General features: G+C 40.9%; 4 protein-coding genes and 1 pseudogene across 5 annotated transcripts; 3 read left to right on the top strand and 2 right to left on the bottom strand.

The window, feature by feature from the left end:
- Positions 1–170: 170 nt before the first annotated feature.
- LOC133849274 (uncharacterized) lies at positions 171–3,598 on the bottom strand. The gene is made up of 3 exons (XM_062285223.1): positions 3,340–3,598; positions 2,619–3,105; positions 171–1,790 (listed from the first exon to the last, which is right to left on the bottom strand). Exons 2-3 carry the CDS (start codon positions 3,071–3,073, stop codon positions 983–985), a joined length of 1,263 nt encoding a protein of 420 aa, XP_062141207.1. The 5' UTR covers positions 3,074–3,105; positions 3,340–3,598; the 3' UTR covers positions 171–982.
- Positions 3,599–3,967: 369 nt separating this feature from the next.
- On the top strand, positions 3,968–5,856 carry LOC133849272 (ribosome biogenesis protein NOP53). The gene is made up of 5 exons (XM_062285222.1): positions 3,968–4,205; positions 4,270–4,443; positions 4,500–4,826; positions 4,900–5,292; positions 5,352–5,856. Exons 1-5 carry the CDS (start codon positions 4,075–4,077, stop codon positions 5,749–5,751), a joined length of 1,425 nt encoding a protein of 474 aa, XP_062141206.1. The 5' UTR covers positions 3,968–4,074; the 3' UTR covers positions 5,752–5,856.
- On the bottom strand, positions 5,743–9,815 carry LOC133849270 (RNA cytidine acetyltransferase). 2 transcript variants are annotated; one of them, XM_062285218.1, is made up of 5 exons: positions 9,505–9,814; positions 8,994–9,441; positions 7,534–8,803; positions 6,488–7,461; positions 5,743–5,938 (listed from the first exon to the last, which is right to left on the bottom strand). In XM_062285218.1, the coding sequence occupies exons 1-5, from the start codon at positions 9,705–9,707 to the stop codon at positions 5,882–5,884; spliced, it is 2,952 nt and encodes a 983-aa protein (XP_062141202.1). In that variant the 5' UTR covers positions 9,708–9,814; the 3' UTR covers positions 5,743–5,881. The 2 variants fall into 2 exon arrangements, with proteins under 2 accessions (XP_062141202.1, XP_062141201.1); XM_062285217.1 differs by lacking the exon at positions 5,743–5,938 and having other exon boundaries at positions 6,231–7,461; positions 9,505–9,815.
- Positions 9,816–10,759: 944 nt separating this feature from the next.
- LOC133848670 (probable U3 small nucleolar RNA-associated protein 11) lies at positions 10,760–11,811 on the top strand. The gene is made up of 2 exons (XM_062284324.1): positions 10,760–11,332; positions 11,388–11,811. The coding sequence occupies exons 1-2, from the start codon at positions 10,850–10,852 to the stop codon at positions 11,583–11,585; spliced, it is 681 nt and encodes a 226-aa protein (XP_062140308.1). The 5' UTR covers positions 10,760–10,849; the 3' UTR covers positions 11,586–11,811.
- Positions 11,812–12,369: 558 nt separating this feature from the next.
- On the top strand, positions 12,370–15,753 carry LOC133848684 (protein argonaute-3-like; annotated as a pseudogene).
- Positions 15,754–15,772: the final 19 nt, after the last annotated feature.

Genomic DNA, 15,772 nt, shown 5'->3' on the forward strand with positions numbered 1-15,772 from the left:
TTTAAAGAAAATATTAAAAACATAACTTCAGAAATTAAAAATACAGTCACTTTCCAACGTTTCCAGTTTTGTATATTGTAAATTTAATTTTATTCTATAATTTTGAAAGTAATTTGAATATTTTGTATGCAACTCATGGCCTATACAAATATAAATAATATGGTAATAAATTCAACTGAGATAATAATTGACTTATTTATTGACGAACATGAACAAACTTTTTGAAAATGTTTAGTTTTATAATATTTTAATGTTTCATGATGATTATTGATGTTTTCTTGAGTTAGCTTTTTTTTGTACTATGTCAACACTGCTTTCAAAATTGAGAGAGAGAGAGAGAAAACAAAGAGAGGGTCGAAAAGTACTGGGGGTGGATTGACTCTTAAAAATTTCACTGCGATCGCAGTCTCTCTTTCTGTCTCCCTCTATCTATGCCTTTGCCCTCTCTATGACTTTCCCAAGGTATTTTTGAAGAATCTGAGTGAAATGTTGTACATTTCTTAAATAATGTAAATGTAATGATCAATAATCGATCGATCTAGAAAAGCATTCGAAACATTTTAAGCAAGAACCATTTTCGAAATTGGGCGGATTGAAATATGTTGCATACTTTTAGGCGCTCTCCATTTGGAAGGGACTCAAGACATTTTCGAAATATTAAAGATATAAGAGATGTCAGCATGTAGCTAAAACGATGTGTGAAGTAATAATTTGAATTTGAATTCTCCGCTCGATTGTATGTTATCGAATCAATATAGACGAAGCTTTGCAAGCTTTCATTGTGGTGTCTTAATATTTTATTATATTGCGCAAGTATGCATCTTAGTCGTAATACCATTAGAGTACTATATAGTTTGTAGTGGTGGCGAGTGTTTGATATTTGTTCACAAAGAAGTAATCGACATGCGATACTCCGAAAATGATCATTTCAATGGCTATTGTCTTGACACAGAGCCGTGATAATGTGAAATGAGTTGGCGAATTACTTAATATAACCCTGATCGATGGCATGCTTGAAGATCTCAGCAATGCGCTGTTGCTTGGCGGGCTGTTCGAAGGGCTTGATGTCCCAGACATCGGTGAGCACAGCATTCTCGACAATGCCATCCAGGTCGGCCACCTCATCGTCCTCAATCAACGACATTGGCAGCGATTCGATGCCCATGCCGCAGCCAAAGCGACCAAACTGCTTCAGCTCCTCCTGCAGCGAATCCCACGAAATCACAGCCTCAGCATCGCCGCCCAGATCCGTGATCAGCGACTGTGCGCTCTCCAAATACGCTCGCAACAGTTCATCGTAGTGCTGCTCGCGCAGCTCCTGACTGGTGCACGAGTAGATAAAGAAACTAATGTCCAGCGCCAGCGATGAGCAACGCGCCAGCTGATAGTCAATGATAATGATCTTCTCCGGCTTGCCCGCCTCGCTGTAGTGTGTGAGGAAATTGGGAGTCCAGCAATCGCCATGCCCAAAGACACTCAACTTCGAGCGCGTGCTCACTAGATTGATCATGTCATCGAAGAGCTGCGGTTGCAGAAAATTGTTGGCCAACGTCTCGTACTTGGTGTTGGGGAGCGTCTTCTCAACCGCATCGCTTGCGACCTTCAGCGCCAGTTTCAGAAATCCCGTGTACCACTCGCGGGTATGTTCACCGTAGTAAGTCTCCTCCAGTGAGCTGGCTGCTTTCTCAAAGTTCTCTGGGTCCAAGGCATGGAAGGCGAGAGCAACACCGTGATAGCGTCCCAGTGTGCGCATGGTCAGCAGTGCATCCTCCAGTGCAATGTAGTTCATGCTGTCAATGTCAAGTAACAATTGTAGATTTGCACTTTTAATACTTATAACACAATAACAATAAGATTATATATATTATGGTACAATTTTCCTAAAGTAATTCTAATTCTAATTCACAACTAGCTTAATATACCATACAAGTATCAGGAAAAAGGTTTATTAAATCATGACAATAATAAACAAAAAAGAAAATCACTTATATTGGTTTAAATATTTCACAAATATTGTAAATTTTCCATATCTTCAAACAAGCTTATCTTAGCCAGACTAACTAGACTCAGAGTTAAACCTAATATCTTAAGATTTTACAAAGATTAAAGTCTAAAATACAATCACGCACTTCCTCATAACCCATGATTATGTGTAATAATTTTTGTTTTAGATGTACTATTTAATATTGGTAATCAAATAGAAAATAAAATGATAGTATATGAAATATGGAAGCAATGTCCCAATTCAGAACAAGATTTCTAATTATAATTTCTACCAATATTAGAACACAGAATATTATACTTTTAACTATTTTTTAACTAAAATTTTTATTCCAAAAGATTTATAATTTTTTCATTATGAACTTCACAAGCTATCATAAATGTACTTTAATAAATATTTAATCAAAAGAAGCGAACGGGGCGTGGCATCCAAAACTAAGACACAAAATATGGTAAACCTAGCAGTTATAATCTCTGAGATCGTTATTCCTAATAATAATATAATACAATAATATCTGACTGTCACATTTGCACAAAACATAAAATACAGTACATAAAAACTAAAAGACCAAGTGGCCCATCCAAGCGGATTATTTATGTAGTTTTCGAGTACTCACCGATTAGGCGCTCGATAGCCACGGAATCCCACATCTTCGAGAGCAATGAAATCGTTGACACCGTCGCAGACAGATGCCAGGCACTTGGGATACTCGACGAAGGGATTCTTGGGCAGCGGTTGACGCGACTTCTGAAAGGCTTCCACGGCGGGAATGACCTTGGTGTAGAAATAGATTTCGTTGCGGAAAAAGTCGACGGAACGGAAAAGGCGACGGCGGTGCAGATTTGCTGGCATGCCCTTGACGATCACATTGACCTCCAGCTGCTCGCCCTCGGGCTCCTTGATGCCGTACACACAGATGCGAAAGACGCGACTCAGATAGGAGTCGCCTTTCTTGCCGCCCTCGCCAAACTTGTAGGAGGTGTGCTTGGTGCCGCCGGCATTCTGAATGATCTCATCGAGGGTTGCCTCTGTGAACTTGGCGGAGATGTCGGCGAACGTCGGTGTGCTCATCTTGGCTACTGCTTTCCTACTGTGCTGATTGCCTGCGATTCAAACGAGTTTTATAAATACGTGCGCCCGACTCACCGCCTCAAGTGGCTCAATAATACACTTGATACTGTGATAAGCTGTTGCTGTTGCTGTTGTGCCGTCAATAAAATGAATATTTTGAAAAACAAAAACTATTTGAGCTCATTCATTTGTTTGGTACACGTCAGACAACGCTGCACACACAGAGAGAGTGGCAGAGAGATAGAGAGAGATATACAAACACTTACCTACTATAACTGTTTTGTTTTTGTTGAATCTGCGATAAGATCAATTTACCGGCGATTGAGCGACGTGGTCCAAACAAACTTATGCGACACTCTCTTTGCGAGCGTAACTCAATTGACGACAGCCAAACTTGTGGCCGCTCTCTTCAAACTTGCCGCCTTAAAAAGAGATTATGCGTCTGTTGCTAGCAAAAAAACATAAACACACATAAAATACACACCCCCGCGCGAATTAGATAAGAAAACTACTGAATGCGAGAGAGGCAAGCGTCACGTTTGTGGTATTTTTGTAGCAGTATTTTAAATGTAATGTTATTTACAAGTATAAAGATGCATGGTATATAATAGTATTTTTAGAACTTCCGCCACTCTATATTTTCTGTATAATACATTTTATGTACTGCAAGCTGAAAGACATTTTCAAGTAAAAATTACAGTTTACAATAGAGAAAATACTAAAATATAAATTTTCAAATTAATAAGTTATATCTTTAAGTGTTTCATGCTGTCATTACAATGCTGGTATTTATTTGCTGGGCGAATTATTTTCTTTTAACATAACAGCTGCTTAACAGCAGGCACTGTTAATACCGGTCGCAGAGCGGCTGTTAAACAGCTGTTAAAAAGTTTGTTCAGTGCTGTGTAACGTACACAGTTTGCACGTGTTGAATTCGGTGGCGTTTTATTTTGTTTTCAATTTTGGATCTTTTCATTAAAAATAAGTAAAAACGCGGCGCCATGACTGCGCTAATAGATGCTCCAATTAAAAAGAAGCGCATTTCAAAGAAAAACAAATCTGCGTGGCGCAAAACAGACATACAAGATGTCGAACAGTTTCTCGAGGATCAGCGTCTTGAGGAGCGCGTTGGGTAAGTCACGAATTAAAGGGAAATGTGTAAACAAAGTGGGTATGAACATTTCTTTGCCTTCCAGCACGTTCAAGGATAAGGCGGATGATGAACTGTTTGTGGTCGAAGGTTCACCTGCGAAGCCAGCGTTGTCGCTGCTCTCCATCAAACAGAAGCGCAAGATGAACGCGCTGAAACCAATGCGCAGCTTGCAAGCTCTAGAGAACACATCCAAGGTGCAGGATCCGATTGTGAAGCGGTAAGCAAGGTGAACAAGTCGTTCAAAACAGGTGTATAATCTCAATCTTCAATCAGCAATCATGTGAAGCAGAAGAAGAACGGTCGCAACATCGAGGAGGAGGTACGCAATCCAACCAAGGGACGTCATCGTCAGGCTAATGCTGATCGTGGACGCTACTATGAAAAGCTTGATGAGCGTCTGGCTGAGAAGGAGGGTCGCAAGTTGGTCAACAAGACGGCCAAGAATCTGTGGGTCGAGGAAGATTTTCGTGATCAAATACCCGGACTGAAGGACGAGAAGGGTTGGGTTAGTCGTGATCTGGCTGTGCATATTGCTGGCAATGTGGGACGCAAGGTGGTCAAGGTTCATTCCAGTCTGCATCACAACACCACCAAGGCCAAGTAAGTTTTTTGACCATTTAGCTAAGTTTACAGCTCTGTATATAATTGTTGTTAATTTGAATGGCTTACACAGAAAGTTCGAGGCACCGCATCCGGGCATGAGCTACAATCCATCGCTGAAGGCACATCAGGAGCTGCTGCAGCAGGTGGTGGAGCACGAGGAGGGTGTCATCAAGAAAGAGCAGCATCTGAAACGTGTCACAACCAGTATGTTCAGCAAAGTCACGCCCGAGGAGCGTGACAAGCGTCGCCTTATTGAGATGAGCGAGGGAATCCAAGAGGAAGAGGGCGAGGAAGAAGCCGAGGACGATGAGAAGGCGTCAGCTGCTTATCACACAGTCAATGCTCCCGTGGAGAACAAAAAGAAGAGCAAACAGGCACGTAACAAGGAGCTCAAGCAAAAGGAGCTGCAGCGTCAACACGAGCTGAAGAAGGCGCTTAAGAAACAGACTGCCGATCTGATCAGGTAAGCAAGCATTCTCTTAATTTGACACAGTTAATAACCCATCTTTCAACCTTCTTCAGAATCAAATCTATACGTGCCGAGATCAAGGAGGAAGCTGAGGACCTGAATGAGCTGAAGAAACGACGCAAATTGAAGGCCGAACGCAAGAAGTTTGAGCCCAAGCGTCTGGGTCGCCACAAGTACGAGGAGCCCGATGTCGATGTCAATATGCCCGAGGACTTGGCCGGCAATCTGCGCAATGTGAAGACCGAGAGCAATCTGCTTACCGATCGCTTCAAGTTGCTGCAGAAGCGCAACATATTGCCCACAACGGTGGCTGTCTCACGCAAGCGGTCCAAGGTGAAGCGCTATCCACGCAACTCCCACAAGGAGCCGGGCGTCAGTTTTCAGGATCTGCGGGATCAACGGCGAGCAGCCGCTGCGGCGGCCAAGGCCAACAAGGACACTATCAAAATATAGTCTTACGCTTAATTCTCTTCTCTTTTTTTTTGCTTTATATTTAAGCAACTTACATAAAAAGAAAAAAACAATCTTATATAATAAAATAGAAGAACTACATTACAAGACTCTCTCTTCTCTGTATCCTTGATTAGCTGGTGGCTTGAAGACTTTTCCGTTGCTCCTTGCGAAGAACAGACGCGGAGTTCTGTGAAAAAAATATGAAATAATATATTGTAAAATTAGCATTTCACACGATCTAAACAGAGAGAGAATGACATGGCATCAATCTATCCTTCTCTTAATTCTCTACTAGACTATTTCTTTTTTGCTATTAACACTTTTATCTATTATACTTATTCTTACTTGCATTCTTCACAAATATTTTTTTCTTTCATCTTTAAATTTTTCTGTTATAGCTGGATTCTAACTGATCTTGTACGTAGGTAGGATCTTCAATATTCTTCTTTCTTCAGTTCTTCATTGATTTCTTCTTTTAGTGTGTGTTGATTCTTGTTAATCTTGCGCTAATCCTTATTCATAATTATTTGTTTTTCCTTATATTCTTTTGATTTATTCAAAAGTCGTTCTCTGTATGCAAAGGCTATTCGTAATTGAAGCTTTTTCTCATAATCCTTCTGATTTCTATATATTGGATGTTCTATCTTGCTAGGCATCACAAACGGTTGCTCTTAGTATATAAATCCTCGACGGTGATTCCTAATCTCGCCATTGCCACCTTCATATGCTCGCTAACCTGGATTTTTTTGTTGTCCTCCTTTTTCTCCTTGCGCGGCGTTTTCGATAATTTAGCCTGTTTGCTAACCTTGATCTCGTCCGTCGTATCGCCATTCTGCTCGTCCAGCAGACGTTTCAGCTCCTTCTTTTGCTTCTTGGTTATCTTTTGAGCGGAGCTTTCGAGCTCTTGGTCAATGGACAGCGACATCGGTTGCAGCTGTTCGCCACGCGGCAATTCCGCCTCCTGCAGCATGCCACCTTCGATGTGTTCCTCAATGACATTGCGGATGCAATCATAGCACTTTCTCATGCCTTCATAGAATTTTGCCAGCACCTGTTTGCCCGGCATATTGATCTCCGCGCCCAAGGCATCCACCGACTTGCCCTGAATGGCCAATCCCATTAGAATATTCTTCTGCACATTGTCGAGCTTCAGTGTCTGTATTGAGCCCTGGAAATACAGCTGGGCAATGTCTGTCAGCAGATCGATAATCAGACGGAATTCGGACTGTTGGCGAGCATAGCTCTCGAGGCGTTGCAGATCGTGTGGCAGGAAGTACACGTCCAGCATGTGCTTGTCCAGCTGAGGGCAGTCAGGAATCGTCACCGGCGAGTTACTGAGCAACGACAGACAGACTTTGGTGTCGAACTCTCTGAATGTTTTGCCCATCAAACGGAGGACGCGACGTCGAAAGTCTTTATAGTAGGACGGCAACCAGTCAACGGTGGCGCTTGTCTCCAATGTGTGCAGCATGATGCAGCTGTGCTCGGCGGTCAGCTCATTCGACTTCTGGCTGAGATAGACGGGGACAAAGCCACAGTTCTTCCAGAACTTGAGCAGCTCGCCGGTCAGGCCAAAGGAGGTACCAATGTAGTCAACGGGTTCCGGCGAACGCTCCTTCAGACGTTGCAGCAGTGTGGGAATCTGTGCGCGAGGACGAATCTGTTCCTTGAGCAGACTGAGCTCCTCCTCCTCCACTTCCTCAATGCCAGCTAAAAAGAATAGGGAAAAGGGGAAGTGATTATTGGGCTGGACTGCAAACCGTGCTTGTGGGGTCAACTCACCTTTGTTGCGCGTATCGTCTTCTATCGACAGATCGACATGGCGACGTTCATAGTATTCCTTGAGCTGTTGAATAGCACGCTTGCCGTAGCCCATGCGTTGGTAACTGGGGTTGGTGGCGACGCGCACGATTCGCACACCGGACAACTTGGGGAAGTCACGATCGCCAAACTGTTCGGCCACATTCCAGGGTATCAGATCGCCGGCAGCCTTCTTGCCGCGTCCCATTGACTCGCTAATGCTCTGTGAGGAGATTTGACCCTCGAGTGCGACCTGGACAACAACAAGGATCTCGGGCAGAGCATCCTTGCGCTCTATCGGTCCAAGCAGACAGAACAAATGATGGGCGGGGGCGTCGCTCATCATCTGCAGATCGTTGGGTGTGTTCTTGTAGTGCGAAGACACATAAATCGAGACCAGGCGCTGCAGGAACGCTTCAGTTGCCTTGTGATACGAGAACAAGGCATCGCGATCAATGTAATACAGATCACAGGCAGCTGGAGTCGGACAACCGGAGCTAATGGCCGGCACACTGCTCGCATCCAGGCAGAGCAAATTGATCAGCCAACGCTCGATGTCATCGTTGGACTGATAACGTATCGATTCATCCAGCTTGAGCGGCGGTCGTGCATTGTTCTCCTTTTGCAGCTGCGAAATGAGCTTCAAGCTGAGCGAACGTCCAGTGCCCTCGTAGCCATTGATTGTACTAGCCATGAAGATCAAATATGGACCCATCATTTTCTTAACAAGCGGCAGCGGAATGGCAGCCGCCTCATCGATCAACAGCAGATCGGCGGCACTCAACAGATGTGTGTCATTGGGTGCAATATACTGTATAGTCTGGCGACTGTTACGCGTTATATTGATGCGTATGATGGCCTTCTTGTAGTCCTCATTGGTGCTGCGTATGATGGTGTAATCGGCATGCTCCTGATACTCTAGTGCATCGAAGCCTTTCAACACGAACTCAAAGAGCGTAATCAAGTTCTCCGGATGCGGCGATGTCACGTACACATTGACATAGCCAAATGCCACAGCTGCGGCAATGGAGAGTCCCAAAGCGGCAGATTTGCCGCGTCCACGTGCTGCTGTCAGTGACATGGGTGGCTTCAGCTGCTTGTCCACCAGAGCTTCGATGAACTGGGCCACTGCATTGCCCTGGTCGTATGTCTTGCAGAGATTGACCAGTGCGCCAGCTGGCTGCACATTCAGCAGGCTCTCCTTTAGATCCTTCAAGCTGCTCTCGTTCTCCGACTTTCCAATGCTGCCGGGCTGCAAAAAATAAGAAAAGTATACAACTTATATGCTGAGCTAAAAAAGATGTAAAGTATTGCTTAAACCAAAAAGTATAGGTCAAATTGTAGAAGTTTCTGCTAAATTTTTCCCCCTTTACAAAAGTAAAGGATCTAGGAATGGTTCACATGGAATAAAACCGGTAATACTGTAAAGGAATTTTTCTTACATTCACTGGGTCCACGTTGATGGTCTTGGAGCTGAGGGGCAGCACGGTGAGGTCATCGTTGACCACCAGACAGCGCTTGCAATCGGCCAGCGAGAGAATCAAGCGCTCGTTGAAGCGGCAGGTGACCGTCTGATGGGCCTCAGTGCGGAAACGTTTGTGTACATCCATGCTCATGGTGTAGAGCTGCTTCAGTGACTGCAGCGACTTCAGCAACAGAATAATCAGGCCGCCACCCTCGACGGTTTCCACGGTGCGTGCAAGAAGATTGGGAGTCAATGCCTCAAAGTCCTGCAGTACACAGACGCCATAGGTGCGTCCCAGAATGGTGTGTGTGTCGGAGTAGTAGCGACCATGGATGGTGGTGGCCACGCGAAAGGCATCAAACATGTCTGCCTCATTGACATCGACTTTGCCGGTTGCAATCTTCTTGGCACGCTTCTTGCCGTGACTGTTATTTGGGGATAAATGGAAATTACACGAATGTTTTGGGAAAGCTGCGTGCGAGACTCACTTGGAAATAGCTTCGTCCTTGTTCTTGTAGCACCACAGCACCGTGGGACGCGCCTTGACCGTCGACTTGGTCAATATATCGTAGAGAATTGGCACTTGATCGCGTGCTTTATCGCCAATGACGATGAACATGGTGCGATGGCCCAGCTTCACACCATTCTCAATCATCACGCGTATGCGGTTATCAATTTTCTTTTTCACCATTTTGATTCACTTATGTTTTAATTGACCAAACCAAAAAAAATTGGGAACTGAAAATTAACACACAAAAATATGAACGCACGCTGTCAAGCACAATTTTGAAATGCACATGTAGTAACAGTGTTCAGAAGGCAAGTAAACATCAGCTGGCAGTTTTCAACAACAATCGACAGCAATCGTTTTTAACAGCAGTAGGCGCTGCAAGTTATCGATAAAAAGTGACGAGGCACATTTGTGTGACCGTTTCCGAAGCAGTAAAGCCCCATACGTTTAGCCCATTGTTATTTTTTAAATAAATTAAATTAAACTTATAGACATAAAGTAAATTTAACACAATTCGATAATATAGCCATTACAGCCATTAGCCATCTTACGTGGATTTGTTTTATATATTGATATAAACATAGCACACAAGTTTGTCTTGTCAAGCGTCGTTGTGAATTTAGCAATTTTTACGTTAAATTTGACAATAAATGCAATTACTAAAATGTAAAGGTGGCCTCAGAGTGTTATATTTCTCTCAATATCAATTAGCAATTTAGTTATTTATTTTACAATTAATCTTATAATAAAAAATTAAGGAGCTTCATTATTTTTGTTATTATTATAAAAGATTGCTTACATAGCCTGTTTGACGTATACTTTGTTCATTTCTAAGGAAACTCCACTTATTGTATGTATGTTTTGAACGTAAAATGTGAATGTATGTACATATGTATTTATTTTGAACATGAAATGGAAAGAGATGTAAAATTATATATGTATGTACATATGTATATATCTACATACATATGTACATATGTACATTCCACATTGCGAGCTCATCAACTGCGTGTACAGCGAAATAAGTTAATTTTGTGGATTTGTATATTTAAGTTATGTACAAATCATTTAAATAAACATACATAAGTATTCATTTAAAGTTAGTTTTTAATGAGTTTGAGTCAGCTAGCTTGTAGCCGTTTTTCAAATTCTCTTTTGAGTAGAAGCTGGTAACACTGTTAGTGGCATATTTAGTATTTTACCAATTTAAAATAGTAAATTTGCTGAACTCTACACACGGTCACACTACGCTTTCATCAGCTGCGCGTGCTTGCAACACGTTTTCTTGTTTTTGAAGTAAACAATTTGCAAAAACAGCGAAAATGTCGTCGTGGAAAAAGGCGTCAAAGAGCAACCAGAAGGTGCATCGCGAGCGCCACCAGCCAGAGGCTCGCCAGCATCTGGGGCTGCTGGAAAAGAAGAAAGACTACAAGAAGCGTTCGCTCGACGCGCATCGCAAGGAGCAGACGCTGAAGGTGCTCTACAAGCGGGCGCTGAACAAGAATCCCGATGAGTTCTACCATCATATGATCAACTCCAAGCTCAACGATGATGTACATCGCGAGAAGGAGGCCAAGGACGAACACACACCCGATCAATTGGCGCTGATGGAGACACAAGATTTGAAATATGTAATCATGAAATTAACTGTGGAGCGCCGCAAGCTGGAACGTTTGCGTGCCTCGATTGTGGACCTGGATGCCGCGCAGGGGCAAAACAAACGTTTCACATTCGATGAGAGTGGCGTGAAACAGCGTGTTGTGGCACCTACTTTAGGTGAACGCGTAGCTGCAGCTGATGTTGAGGTAAGTTTACGATTTGCAAGGAATTAATGAAAGCTAATCAATGCTAAATTTACAGGCAACATCCTCAAATGACATTCTCCGGCAGCAGCGTATCAATGAGCTCAAGAAACGTGAACAACGCGAACGTGAACTTAACATTGTAAAGCAAAAGCTAGAGATGAAAAACGCCTTAAAACAACCACGCCTACTCAAGCCTAAGAAACTCAAAAAATGGCACCAAAGACAGTGCTCCTGTCTACAGATTTCAATATGAACGCAAAAAATAAATCACTATAATATCCTTACCTTACGCTAATTAATTCAGTTTGGTTTAGTTCCAAGTAGTAAGCAAAATAGTTATTTTACTTTACCTTTCAATTCTTGGGGCTTTTTTTGTTTATAGAATAGTTATCAATAAGCGATATAAAAATCATCTGCATCAATTTTTAAGTGAATGCAAAACGACGCCTTAAGAACTATTAATAAAAATTAAATACTTATGAGTTTTGTCTAATTCCCATAAATATTGAACTCTGTTTTTCCGTAAGCATAATTCAAAATTATGATTTATGGTTTCAAACCGAGAATAGCACTTATGTTGCTTTTGAGTGTTTTTATATACTAAAATACTTAGCATTAAAGCCGGCTGCAATGATGTGCCTTTAACAAAAAATGTTTGCACTTCGCAATAACATTTTATCACTAACCATACAATACATATTGTATTGTATTGCCGAGAGTAAATGTATCAAATTGTACCAATTTTTCATTCACGATTTTAGTGCATAAAAACTGCATGAAATTTGACGAACATGGATTTAATAGAAAGATAATTTAATTTTCTATTGTTTTGCATTTAAACTTTTTTAATTTAAGTTTAAATATCACATAAAAAGACGAAAATAAAAAGTTTTTTTTAGCCCATATTTTTTTTATCGATATGTGACGCTAAAGTTGCGGAGCTATCTTGACGCACATTCGATCTAGACGATGTTTAGGAAATTGTTATCGTAGTATCGCTAATAAAAATATCGATTTCACAAAAAGTTTTTTTATTCTTATTGACAATTGTCGAAGTAATTCATATATTTTTTTTTGTTTTGCATGTATAGAACATGTCTGGTCGTGGCAACTTATTGGCTTTGTTAAAAAAAAAGATGAGCCTTCCGAAATTTCGGCTAGTATTGGCGATCAAATTAAGGATAGCGGCTTGGATGCTAATCAATCGCTATCAAGCGGCGAGTATCGGCGTGTTGCCAGGGACAATGTCGCCAGCGAATTAGCAACATCTTTTCAAAATGTCAACATCTCAGTTGGACGCGGTCGTGGGCATTTTTTGCAAACATGGCCGGTGGAATTCAACCTGTGCAGAGCATAAATACCACAGGATCCTCTGAGGGAATTGATATGGGTGCGACTTCAAGCAAATTCGAAGTGTCTGTGGAAAAAGCAGGTTCAGATCACAATCAAAACTTAGTGGCCGATGCTAAGACTTGCATTACCAAGCAGGGATTATTTTAACCAAATCAAATTTATGGCGTAAAAGGTATAACTTTGTATTTGGTATAAAAAATACATTTAAATCTATTTTAGTTTTTATATTTATGGGTACTCTTAGCAAACTAATAATTAATTAATTAACAATTTTTCTTTACCGTTAAGATTACCTTTTTATTTTAATCTTTATTCGCGTTAGTTAACATTATACTTCTGCTTTTCACAGGCAACCAGATTAATGTGTCAACCAATTACATTTGCCTTAACTCTGATCCCAGTAAGGGAGTCTATTTGTACGAAGTGCGTTTTAGTCCCAATGTCGATTCAATCCACTTAAGGATCAAATACTTAAACGACCTTTGATGGTTCCTTATTATATTTACCAATTTTGCTCAAAGAAGAATTGACAACGTTTGTTACCAAAACTGCGGAAAATGGTGAAATCGAAATACGTTTGCTATTCAAGAAAAAGAGTCCCTCAAGGACTGCATTTAACTCTACAACATTCTTTTGATCGCATTATGCGTACGCTCAAGTATGTGAAATTCGATCGCAAAAACTTTGATCCCACACAACCAAAAATAATACCTATTGCAAAATTAGAAGTATGGCCTGGATATGTGACAGCTGTTGACGAATACGATGGCGGTTTGATGCTTTGCTGTGATGTATCGCACCGATTGCTATGCCAAAGGACCGTGTTGGAAGAGCTCGTTGACATCTATCTGCAAAATAAGAGTTGCTATTAATTGGGTAGCAATATTATTACCAGATATAATAATCGTACATATAGAATTGATGATATTTGCTTTACTGAAAATCCGCAATCGATGTTTGAAACACGCAACGGATCTTGCAGTTATATCGAATATTACAAGACACATCACAATATTAATATCAAAGACATCAAACAGCCGTTATTGATAAGCGAAAAACAACAGAAGTATGAAAAAATGCGAGCAAAGATGAAGATGAAATACGTTATTCTTTAATACCCGAACTATGCTATTTGACTGGCATCCATGATAATATTCGTGCTGATGTTACGCCAAATCAACGGATCTTGGCTTTAGAGAAGTACGTGAAAAATGTGAATAAAAATGTCGAGGCAAAGCAAATTCTTGCCAATTGGGGATTGACGCTAGCCAATAACAACGTCATAACAGCGTTGTTGGCCGCAAACTACTTGACGAGGAAATATATTTTGCGAATAAAACCGATGTTGTTCACATAGATAATTGGCTTTTGATATATCATAAAAACGATTTGAGTGCTTGCAATTCATTCATGAAACATATGGAGACATGTTGTGCCGCATTTGGTATGCGCATAAATAAACCAAAGAAATTGACATTGGGTCAGGATCGCATAGACTCTTATGTGGATGCTCTACGTCGCAACATCGTCAGTGAAACTCAAATAGTTGTTTGTATTTGTCCCTCCAGCAGAGACGACAGATACTCGGCGATTAAAAAGATTTGTTGTGCTGAATTACCTGTCGCCTCTCAGGTAAAATAGCACACATCCTGTGTGCTTCTTATTAGTAATTACAATGTTTAATTATAGATAATCAACGCCAGAACATTGTTGAATGATGGCAAGAATCGCTCAATAGTCCAAAAGATTATATTATTGTGGTCTGTGAAAATTCCATTCAAAAAAGTAATGATTTGTGGCATCGATTCGTATCATGATCCCAGCCAAAAGAGCAGCTCTGTAGCGGGTAAGTGTAGTTAAATAATTAGTTTATACACATTTATTAATATTCTACAAATATATTAGCATTTGTCGCTAACTTCGGCTTTTGAGTGTGCTCTGAAGAGCTATAAGCGGCGCAATGGTTACCTTCCGGACAGTATTATAATTTACAGGTATTAGGGTAGAAGCATCAAAATATCTTATTCTCCAAAGTCTTCTACACCAAATATGAGATAAAATTCTGAAGTTACTTATTATTATTATCCTTCACATCTTTCAGAGATGGCGTTGGGGATGGTCAAGTAAATCTATGCTCCATGTATGAGATTCCCCAATTCAAGGCTATTAGTGGCAAAAATATAAAAATAACGTTTATAGTTGTCCAGAAGCGTATAAATACGCGATTCCTTACGGTAATAATTGAATAACGTAAGTTAGCATAAAATTTCGAAGCCTTTTATTCTGACTATTTTCAGGGAAGTAATAACAATTACACAAACCCATCGCCGGGAACCGTAGTTGACAAGGGCATAACACGAGCTCAAATGTATGATTTCTTCTTGGTTTCCCAATCGGTCCGACAAGGAACTGTAAGCCCAACTCATTTCATTAAAGAATAACGTATTTCATCTTCATCTTTGCTAGCATTTTTTTCATATTTCTGTTGTTTTTTGCTTATCAATAACGGCTGTTTGATGTCTTTGATATTAATATTGTGATGTGTCTTGTAATATTCGATATAACTGCAAGATCCGTTGCGTGTTTCAAACATGGATTGCGGATTTTCAGTAAAGCAAATATCATCAATTCTATATGTACGATTATTATATCTGGTAATAATATTGCTACCCAATTAATAGCAACTCTTATTTTGCAGATAGATGTCAACGAGCTCTTCCAACACGGTCCTTTGGCATAGCAATCGGTGCGATACATCACAGCAAAGCATCAAACCGCCATCGTATTCGTCAACAGCTGTCACATATCCAGGCCATACTTCTAATTTTGCAATAGGTATTATTTTTGGTTGTGTGGGATCAAAGTTTTTGCGATCGAATTTCACATACTTGAGCGTACGCATAATGCGATCAAAAAGAATGTTGTAGAGTTAAATGCAGTCCTTGAGGGACTCTTTTTTCTTGAATAGCAAACGTATTTCGATTTCACCATTTTCCGCAGTTTTGGTAACAAACGTTGTCAATTCTTCTTTGAGCAAAATTGGTAAATATAATAAGGAACCATCAAAGGTCGTTTAAGTATTTGATC

The sequence above is a fragment of the Drosophila sulfurigaster genome, chromosome X (assembly GCF_023558435.1).
Source record: "Drosophila sulfurigaster albostrigata strain 15112-1811.04 chromosome X, ASM2355843v2, whole genome shotgun sequence".
NCBI classification, from domain to species: domain Eukaryota; kingdom Metazoa; phylum Arthropoda; class Insecta; order Diptera; family Drosophilidae; genus Drosophila; species Drosophila sulfurigaster.

What these genes read in the sequence shown, in the direction of transcription:
- LOC133849274 (XM_062285223.1), bottom strand. Translation starts at nt 3,073, where the DNA reads ATGAGCACACCGACGTTCGCCGACATCTCCGCCAAGTTCACAGAGGCA. An exon ending in GGCTATCGAGCGCCTAATCG is followed by an intron (nt 1,791 to 2,618) that starts GTGAGTACTCGA and finishes TGACATTGACAG; the next exon opens with CATGAACTACATTGCACTGG.
- LOC133849272 (XM_062285222.1), top strand. Translation starts at nt 4,075, where the DNA reads ATGACTGCGCTAATAGATGCTCCAATTAAAAAGAAGCGCATTTCAAAG. An exon ending in CAGGATCCGATTGTGAAGCG is followed by an intron (nt 4,444 to 4,499) that starts GTAAGCAAGGTG and finishes ATCTTCAATCAG; the next exon opens with CAATCATGTGAAGCAGAAGA. An exon ending in CAGACTGCCGATCTGATCAG is followed by an intron (nt 5,293 to 5,351) that starts GTAAGCAAGCAT and finishes AACCTTCTTCAG; the next exon opens with AATCAAATCTATACGTGCCG.
- LOC133849270 (XM_062285217.1), bottom strand. Translation starts at nt 9,707, where the DNA reads ATGGTGAAAAAGAAAATTGATAACCGCATACGCGTGATGATTGAGAAT. An exon ending in AAGGACGAAGCTATTTCCAA is followed by an intron (nt 9,442 to 9,504) that starts GTGAGTCTCGCA and finishes CCCAAATAACAG; the next exon opens with TCACGGCAAGAAGCGTGCCA. An exon ending in AGACGATACGCGCAACAAAG is followed by an intron (nt 7,462 to 7,533) that starts GTGAGTTGACCC and finishes TATTCTTTTTAG; the next exon opens with CTGGCATTGAGGAAGTGGAG.
- LOC133848670 (XM_062284324.1), top strand. Translation starts at nt 10,850, where the DNA reads ATGTCGTCGTGGAAAAAGGCGTCAAAGAGCAACCAGAAGGTGCATCGC. An exon ending in TAGCTGCAGCTGATGTTGAG is followed by an intron (nt 11,333 to 11,387) that starts GTAAGTTTACGA and finishes CTAAATTTACAG; the next exon opens with GCAACATCCTCAAATGACAT.